The following is a 9,549-nucleotide window of genomic DNA, read 5'->3' as shown; positions in this document are numbered from 1 at the left end:
AATCAGGAGAAGAGGAACATGGCAGAGGAAATATTACAAGCTCGGTTTTAGACAGGTTACATAGTTACATAATTAGTCAGGTTGAAAAATGTCATAAGTCCATCTAGTTCAACCAAAAAAAAAACAAAAAAACAACCATACAATCCCATATACACAATGCTATACCACCAGTTGGACGGTGAAAAACCCCAACAAAGCATGATCCAATTTACACCAGCAGAGGAAAAAGTTCCTTCCTGATCCCCCGATAAATATTTAGTACCAAGGTACATTATGTTTATTTAGGAAAGAATCCAGGCCTTTTTTTAAAACAATCTACTGAGCTGGCCAGAACCACCTCTGGAGGAAGTCTAATCCACATGTTCACAGTTCTTACTGTGAAGAAACTTTTCCATATTTGGAGATGAAATCTGTTTTCCTCTAGACGTAAAAAGAGTTTCCCCTTGTCCTCTGTGATGACCTTTAAGTGAATAACTCAATACCAAGTTCACTATATGAACCCCTTATGTATTTGTACATGTTGATTATACTTAATTTCCTCTTCTCAAGAGAGAATAACTTCAGTTCCTCTAATCTTTCCTCTGAGCCTCTTATCAGTTTGGTTCCCCCTCTCTGCACTTTCTTTAATTCCCTGGTTGAGCTTGAGGAAGTGGTGTCACATTCAGGCTGATATGTTTGTTAGTAAATTAGTGATGCATTAGGATACTGATGGAGTGAGCTGAGGAGTAGAGAGATAGATTTGGGTGTTATTGGCGAAGGAATGGTATTGAAAGCCATGGGAGGCAATCAACGGATCCAGGGAGGAGATGTAGACTGAAAATAGGAGAGAAAATGAGAGACACTTTAGAGGGATTCCCTCTCACTACTTGTCTTGGCTATGGCACAGGAAATGAAGGGAAGTCTTCCCAAAGGGCACACGGATGGCATATCTCCCAACTTTGTGAGATGGGAATGAGGGACACCTATTACCAAAAGTATGTAGGCATAGGACACACCCCCTGCCACACCCCCTTAGATGAGAATTGTACAAAAATAATGATTATTTAACCACTTTGCCAGCCATATCACTTAGTTATACTGCAGTAAGGCGGCTCTAAAGCGCTGGATCACGTACCTAGCGCCCGTGGGTTAAGGACGCCCAGGCACCCCGCCGGTGGCCTGTTACCACTGTGATTATTGACAGCGGGAGCCGATCAGTGGGTACCATGGACTCGATGTCTGCAGTTACCCGCCGAGTGTTTGGTACAGAGGCAGAACGGCAGTCTGTAAACAAGGCAGATCACTGATCTGTCAGTAAGAAAGACATGGATCCTGTGTTCTTGCATAGCAGGGACACGGCCAGTGGCGGCTGGTGCTCAAAATTTTTGGGGGGCTCAAACAGAAAAATGTAATAGGCATTGCTTTCCGGCACTAAACGCTGTAAAACATTGCGTGACTTTGAGGTCACAAAAGTGTGAAAAAGGGCTTCAGTAATTAAGGTATAGCGTGCCCCCTTTCAATGCACAGTGACCAGCGTGCCCCCTTTCAATGCAGTGACCAGCGTGCCCCCTTTCAATGCAGAGAGACCAGCGTGCCCCCTTCAATGCAGAGATCATCGTGCCCCCTTTCAATGCAGAGATGACAGTGTGCCCCCTTTCAATGCAGAGATGCGAGCGTGCCCCCTTTCAATGCAGAGATACCAGTGTGCCCCCTTCAATGCAGAGACCAGAATGCCCCCTTTCAATACAGAGATGCCAGCGTGCCCCCTTTCAATGCAGAAATACCAGCGTGCCCCCCTTCAATGCAGAGATACGAGCCTGCTCCCTTGCCCCCTTTCAATGCAGAGATACCAGCGTGCCCCCTTTCAATGCAGAGATACCAGCATGCCCCCTTTTAATGCAGAGATGCCAGCGTGCCCCCTTTCAATGAAGAGATGCCAGCGTGCTCCCTTGCCCCCTTTCAATGGAAAGATACCAGCGTGCCCCCTTTCAATGCAGAGATACCAGCGTGCCCCCTTTCAATGCAGAGATGCCAGCGCGCCCCCTTTCAATGCAGAGATACCAATGTGCCCCCTTCAATGCAGAGACCAGAGTGTCCCCTTTCAATGCAGAGATGCCAGCGTGCCCCCTTTCAATGCAGAAATAACAGCGTGCCCCCCTTCAATGCAGAGATACCAGCCTGCTCCCTTGCCCCCTTTCAATGCAGAGATACCAGCATGCCCCCTTTCAATGCAGAGATACCAGCGTGCCCCCTTTCAATGCAGAGATGCCAGCATGCCCCCTTTCAATGAAGAGATGCCAGCGTGCTCCCTTGCCCCCTTTCAATGGAGAGATACCAGCGTGCCCCCTTTCAATGCAGAGATGCCAGCGTGCCCCCTTTCAATGCAGAAATACCAGCGTGCCCCCCTTCAATGCAGAGATACCAGCCTGCTCCCTTGCCCCCTTTCAATGCAGAGATGCCAGCGTGCCCCCTTTCAATGCAGAGATACCAGCGTGCCCCCTTTCAATGCAGAGATGCCAGTGTGCCCACTTTCAATGAAGAGATGCCAGCGTGCTCCCTTGCTCCCTTTCAATGGAGAGATACCAGCGTGCCCCCTTTCAATGCAGAGATACCAGCGTGCCCAATTTCAATGCAAAGATACCAGCGTGCCCCCTTGCCCCCTTTCAATGCAGAGATACCAGCGTGCCCCCTTTCAATGCAGAGATACCAGCGTGCCCCCTGCAATGCAGAGATGCCAGCATGCCCCCTTTCAATGCAGAGATGCCAGCGTGCCCCCTTGCCCCCTTTCAATGCAGAGATACCAGCGTGCCCCCTTGCCCCCTTTCAATGCAGAGATACCAGCGTGCCCCTTTCCAATGCAGAGATACCAGCGTGCCCCCTTTCAATGCAGAGTGACCAGCGTAAGCGTGCCCCCCCCCCCCGGTAGACCAGTGCACTTATCTCAGGCAGCGGCAGCTTCTCCTTAGTCCCCCGGCGTCTCCTCAAGTCCTCAGTCCTCCCGCCTCCTCCTCGGCCAATGGCATGGGGTTTACTTTTCGGCCAATCAGGAAGCGGGAGGAACCGCTTCCTGATTGGCCAGGAGGAGGATCCGTGTGACAATAGCAAATTTTCATTCGCTATTGTCACACAATGGGTGGGCTCGGGGCGCACTGCTCTGCGCCCCGGGTCCACCCTTTGCTGATGCCTATAAGAGCCTCTGGCTCTAATCCGGTGATTAAAAAAAAAAAAGCACCATTGAACTCCATGCATCCGGCACCCCGCATGTAGATTAGGGGGCCGAACGCATGAATAGGGGGGGGGGGGCGGCGCCCCCAAAGCACCGGCCGCCACTGGACACGGCTCTATGTCTTCCCCTAGTAAAAGCACCTCCCACAATTAAGTTAAACACAGGCTAGGCATACATTTAACCTTTTGATCGCCCCTGATGTTAACCCCTTCAGTGTCATTAGTACAGTGATAGTAAATATTTTTAGCACTGATCACTCTATTAGTGTCACTGGTCCCCAAAAAGTGTCAAAAGTGTCAGTTAGTGTCCTGACTGTCCACCACAATATCACAGTCCCGCTATAAGTCGCTGATTGCTGCCATAATAATAAAAAATATATTAAAAAAATAATTAAAAATATCCCATAGTTTGTAGATGCTATCATTTTTGTGCAAACCAATCATTATACACGTATTGGGATTTTAGTCACCAAAAATATGTAGCAGAATACATATTGGCCTAAATTGATAAAGAAATTACATTTTTTTTGTTTTTTTTTATTGGATGTGTTTTATAGCAGAAAGTAAAAACATTTTTTTTTTTTTTTTTTCAAAATTGTCTTTTTTTGTTTATGGCGATCTAATACCACCAAAAGAAAGCTCTATTTATGAGAAAAAAGTACATTGTTATTTGGGTACAGCGTTGCACCACTGCACAATTGTCAGTTACAGTAATGCAGTGCTGTGTAGCACTACTCCCTGGGGAGCTGCTGGTGACGGATTCCCTGGGTTACCCATAGCAACAGTACAATAGTTCAGCGACTTCAAAGTGCTTGGCTCAGTCAAGAAACAGTCTAGGGGTTTTGGTTTTTGTGGTTTTATTGAGAACTTGGATAGGAGAAGGGAATGAGTGGGATACTCCAACTTGAATATACTATGCACAATTTGCTGGGACGTTTAACTGTACTTGACTGTGGTAAGGCCGCTGCTTCACCTTGTCAATAGCGATGAAGTAGTAATAAATGAACCGCTTTAGATAAGCTGTACTGAACTGCAGAACACTCTTCTGGGCCCTTCCCGGCACCCCTTTTGTTCCTACTCTTCGGGGCTTTCTACACGGCACCCCTTTTATTGTACTTCTCTCTGTGTGAGCTAGCTCCTTGATCCCCTGACTTCACTGGAGTGGTCCCCCTTCCTGGACCAGACCCTTTGGCAGGTCCCTCAGTACTCACGGACACTGTTTTTCCCAAAATAATCTGCCAGCAGTTCCACCGTCAGTTCCACCGGTTCCTCTGCAGCTCAGCTCCACACCTGGTTCACTAGGCCGACCGCCTAAGACCACCTTCCTCACACACTGCAGTAGGAGAGACAGCCGTCCACCTCCTCCTGGGACTCTGCTTCCCACGAAAGACACCCTGCCACATGCCCCCTTCGCTTTTATGAATAATCCCAGGATGCATTGCAAGAATGCCCTCCCACTGGGACTCCCATAAAAGCTAATGTGTCACTGGCCGGGTTTCCTCCACTGTCCAACAAGCTCCCTCATTGGATACAGTGGGGATAATCCCTGCGAATCACACCTGGAAACATGTGACAGGCAACCCAATAGATCAGGCTCCCCTGATAAGCAGAAGGAGTATATATGCATTTACCTACCACCTACCTACCTAGGAGGGTGCTACAGCTTTATCACAGAAAATGGCCTGATCATTAAGGGGGGTAAACCTTCCAGGGGTCAAGTGGTTAAGCCCACAAGTGCTTTTTCACCACTATTATTTCTTTATACTGGCTTTTGAAATATACAAATGCAGCAATTTATAAACTGGATGAAAGGCTAGCACTGGGAAACACTTTTTGAAAGATAAATAGTGCATTTTATATACATCTATATAGATCAGACCAAAATGAGGGACACATGAGGAGGAAAGAGGCACAGAGGGGGGCAGTCCCTCGAAATAAGGGACAGAGCTATGCAGATGGGGAAAGAATGTGACTGGGACTCCTTCACTATCCAAAGTAGGGGAAAAAAAGTCTGCCTTTAGAGCTTCTATAGGCTGCACTCTCGCTCTTGGGCACTAGATGGCGGTGCAGCACGTGATGAGCGGCGCCCATGGCTGGTGATTCTGCACATGTGCACAGGCTGTGAAGAGAAAGGGACAGAGTCACAGGAAATCAGTGTGAATGCAAATACAAAGTGCGTGTGGGAGTGAGAGACACAGGGGGAGAGGGAAATGTCTGGCCTGAGCTGGAACAAAAGCCAGAAGCTCGCAGGCATGGAGGGGCAGGCTGTACCAGTACAGGGAGGGTAACTGAACTTATAGGGATCCATCCCAATCAGTGCACATTGCAGGGATTACAGCTCCTCCATAGGGATCACACCTCTCATAGGGATCACACCTCTCAGCAGGATCACTTCTGTGGATATCCACAATGTTCTCCATGAAGCAAGCTAAACCTACCTTCAGATCGTACCTTCTGCCTCCACAGGTAGGTGCTGGGTCCATGGTATTGGGTGAAGCCAGGGGGGAGGGGAGGCCTGGGGGTTCCAAGTGTCACTTGGAGTTTGCATGGACTTGCAGAGTGGTGGGAGTGTGTAGATGGCATGCTGTGTGTGTGTGTAGATGGCAGGCTGTGTGTGTGTAGATGGCAGGCTGTGTGTGTGTAGATGGCATGCTGTGTGTAGATGGCATGCTGTGTGTGTGTGTGTGTGTATAGATGGCATGCTGTGTGTGTGTAGATGGCAGGCTGTGTGTGTGTAGATGGCAGCCTGTGTGTAGATGGCATGCTGTGTGTGTGTGTGTGTAGATGGCATGCTGTGTGTGTGTGTGTGTGTAGATGGCAGGCTGTGTGTGTGTGTGTGTGTGTGTAGATGGCATGCTGTGTGTGTGTGTGAGTGTGTGTAAATGGCAGGCTGTCTGTGTGTGTGTGTGTGTGTGTGTGTGTGTGTAGATGGCATGCTGTGTGAGTGTGTGTAGATGGCATGCTGTGTGTGTGTGAGTGTGTGTAGATGGCAGGCTGTGTGTGTGTAGATGGCATGCTGTGTGTGTGTGTGTGTGTGTGTAGATGGCATGCTGTGTGTGTGTGTGTGTGTGTGTAGATGGCAGGCTGTGTGTGTGTGTGTGTGTGTGTGTGTGTGTAGATGGCATGCTGTGTGTGTAGATGGCATGCTGTGTGTGTGTGAGTGTGTGTAGATGGCATGCTGTGTGTGTGTGTGAGTGTGTGTAGATGGCAGGCTGTGTGTGTGTGTGTAGATGGCATGCTGTGTGTGTGTGTGTGTAGATGGCATGCTGTGTGTGAGTGTGTGTAGATGGCAGGCTGTGTGTGTGTGTGTAGATGGCATGCTGTGTGTGTGTGTGTGTAGATGGCATGCTATGTGTGTGTGTGTGTAGATGGCATGCTGTGTGTGTGTGTGTGTGTGTGTGTAGATGGCATGCTGTGTGTGTGTGTGTAGATGGCATGCTGTGTGTGTAGATGGCATGCTGTGTGTGTGTGTAGATGGCATGCTGTGTGTGTGTGTGTGTAGATGGCATGCTGTGTGTGTGTGTGTGTGTGTGTGTGTGTAGATGGCAGGCTGTGTGTGTGTGTGTGTGTGTGTGTAGATGGCATGCTGTGTGTGTAGATGGCATGCTGTGTGTGTGTGTGTGTGTAGATGGCATGCTGTGTGTGTGTGTGTGTGTGTGTAGATGGCATGCTGTGTGTGTGTGTGTGTGTGTGTGTAGATGGCAGGCTGTGTGTGTGTGTGTGTGTGTGTGTGTAGATGGCATGCTGTGTGTGTAGATGGCATGCTGTGTGTGTGTGAGTGTGTGTAGATGGCATGCTGTGTGTGTGTGTGTGTGTGTGTGTGTAGATGGCATGCTGTGTGTGTGTGAGTGTGTGTAGATGGCAGGCTGTGTGTGTGTGTGTAGATGGCATGCTGTGTGTGTGTGTAGATGGCATGCTGTGTGTGTGTGTGTGTAGATGGCATGCTATATGTGTGTGTGTGTAGATGGCATGCTGTGTGTGTGTGTGTGTGTGTGTAGATGGCATGCTGTGTGTGTGTGTGTAGATGGCATGCTGTGTGTGTAGATGGCATGCTGTGTGTGTGTGTGTGTGTGTAGATGGCATGCTGTGTGTGTGTGTAGATGGCATGCTGTGTGTGTGTGTGTGTGTAGATGGCATGCTGTGTGTGTGTGTGTGTAGATGGCATGCTGTGTGTGTAGATGGCATGCTGTGTGTGTGTGTGTGTGTGTGTGTAGATGGCTGGCGGTGTGTGTGTGTGTAGATGGCAGGCTGTGTGTGTAGATGGCATGCTGTGTGTGTGTGTAGATGGCAGGCTGTGTGTGTAGATGGCATGCTGTGTGTGTGTGTGTAGATGGCATGCTGTGTGTGTAGATGGCATGCTGTGTGTGTGTGAGTGTGTGTAGATGGCATGCTGTGTGTGTGTGTGTGTTTAGATGGCATGCTGTGTGTGTGTGAGTGTGTGTAGATGGCAGGCTGTGTGTGTGTGTGTGTAGATGGCATGCTGTGTGTGTGTGTAGATGGCATGCTGTGTGTGTGTGTGTGTGTGTGTGTGTGTGTGTGTAGATGGCATGCTATGTGTGTGTGTGTGTGTAGATGGCATGCTGTGTGTGTGTGTGTGTAGATGGCATGCTGTGTGTGTAGATGGCATGCTGTGTGTGTGTGTGTGTGTGTGTGTGTGTAGATGGCATGCTGTGTGTGTGTGTGTGTGTGTGTGTGTAGATGGCATGCTGTGTGTGTGTGTGTGTGTGTAGATGGCAGGCTGTGTGTGTGTGTGTGTAGATGGCATGCTGTGTGTGTAGATGGCATGCTGTGTGTGTGTGTGTGTAGATTGCTGGCGGTGTGTGTGTGTGTGTAGATGGCATGCTGTGTGTGTAGATGGCATGCTGTGTGTGTGTGTGTGTGTGTAGATGGCATGCTGTGTGTGTGTGTGTAGATGACATGCTGTGTGTGTGTGTAGATGGCATGCTGTGTGTGTGTGTGTGTGTAGATGGCATGCTGTGTGTGTGTGTGTGTAGATGGCATGCTGTGTGTGTGGATGGCATGCTGTGTGTGTGTGTGTGTGTGTGTGTGTGTGTGTGTAGATGGCTGGCGGTGTGTGTGTGTAGATGGCATGCTGTGTGTGTAGATGGCATGCTGTGTGTGTGTGTGTAGATGGCATGCTGTGTGTGTAGAAGGCATGCTGTGTGTGTGTGTGTAGATGGCATGCTGTGTGGATGGCATGCTGTGTGTGTGTAGATGGCATGCTGTGTGGATGGCATGCTGTGTGTGTGTAGATGGCATGCTGTGTGTGTGTGTGTGTGTGTGTGTGTGTGTAGATGGCTGGCGGTGTGCTTTGCACATGTCTTGTATCTCAGCGTCTGTCTCCACACTTTGCACACCCGATCGGTCTGTCCTTCTGTCCGTCTCATGGAAATTGTCATGTGTCTTTTCCAGCATGAAGATAAAGTCAGCCCGGAGACCAAGGTGAAGAAGCTGAAGGCGGTCTTGCTGCCAGGTAAGGGGGAGAAGTGTGCAGGTGCTGGGGACCGCACTGGGGACCATTGTTTAGTCTGTTTTCTGTCGCTGGCTCCCATCTGTGGATTGGTCTCCATCCAGGTTTGACAATTTGCTTCGTCTTCCATGTTTACAGGTGAAAGACGGAGGATATCAGGAAGCAGAGACCCCTGTCTGTCCCAAAATAGAGCAGATACACCTTCTTCTTTATTTATTACAGGTACCTATATAGCCCCAATAATTTACATATATATTGTACATTCACATCCGTCTCTGCCCTCAAGGAACTTTACAATCTAAGCTCCCAACTCACATTACATAAAATACACATACTAGGGTCAATTAACCCACCGGCATGTCTTTGGAGTGTTGGAGGAAACCAGTACAGGTTCAGGGAGACCATGCAAACTCCATGGTTGGATTCTAACTGACAACCCTAGTGCTGCCAGAGAGAAATACTAACCACTTAGCCACTGTGCTGCCCACTACAGGAAGCCAAATGCATATAGGAAGACTGGCAGCAGCAAAGTGGTTGGCACTTCTGCCTGGCAGCACTAGGGTCATTGGTTTGGATCCTAACCACAGCAATACCTGCCTGAAGTTTGCACATTCTCTCTGTGCCTGCTTAGGTTTCCTCTGGGTGCTCTGATTTCCTCCCAGAAACGAAATACATGCTGGTAGTTTAATTGGCTCCTGTCTAAAATTGGCACTAGTATGTGTATGTATGATGTGAGTTAGGGACCTTAGATTGTAAGCTCCTTGAGGGCAGGGACTGATGTGAATGTACAATATATACGTAAAGCCCTGCTTAAATTGGCAGTATTATATAAATACCTGTAATAAATAAAAAGATGAACTGGAATTAGGTGAAGT

The 9,549-nt window shown here is 48.7% G+C and overlaps 1 protein-coding gene across 1 annotated transcript in view; it reads left to right on the top strand.

Annotated features, from left to right (window-relative positions):
* The first annotated feature begins 5,572 nt into the window (after window positions 1–5,572).
* MTMR10 (myotubularin related protein 10) overlaps window positions 5,573–9,549 on the top strand; it is a 136,642-nt gene continuing 132,665 nt past the window's right edge. The window contains exons 1-2 of the mRNA XM_082253291.1: window positions 5,573–5,670; window positions 8,617–8,677. Of these exons, the coding sequence (XP_082109417.1) occupies window positions 5,614–5,670; window positions 8,617–8,677 (118 nt within the window). The 5' untranslated portion in view covers window positions 5,573–5,613. The remainder of the gene's footprint in view (window positions 5,671–8,616; window positions 8,678–9,549) is intronic.

This window comes from Pelophylax lessonae, assembly GCF_965119305.1.
Source record: "Pelophylax lessonae genome assembly, chromosome: 4".
NCBI lineage: Eukaryota > Metazoa > Chordata > Amphibia > Anura > Ranidae > Pelophylax > Pelophylax lessonae.
Note: the sequence above shows the minus strand (reverse complement) of the source record. Positions and strands in the feature narration are given on the sequence as shown.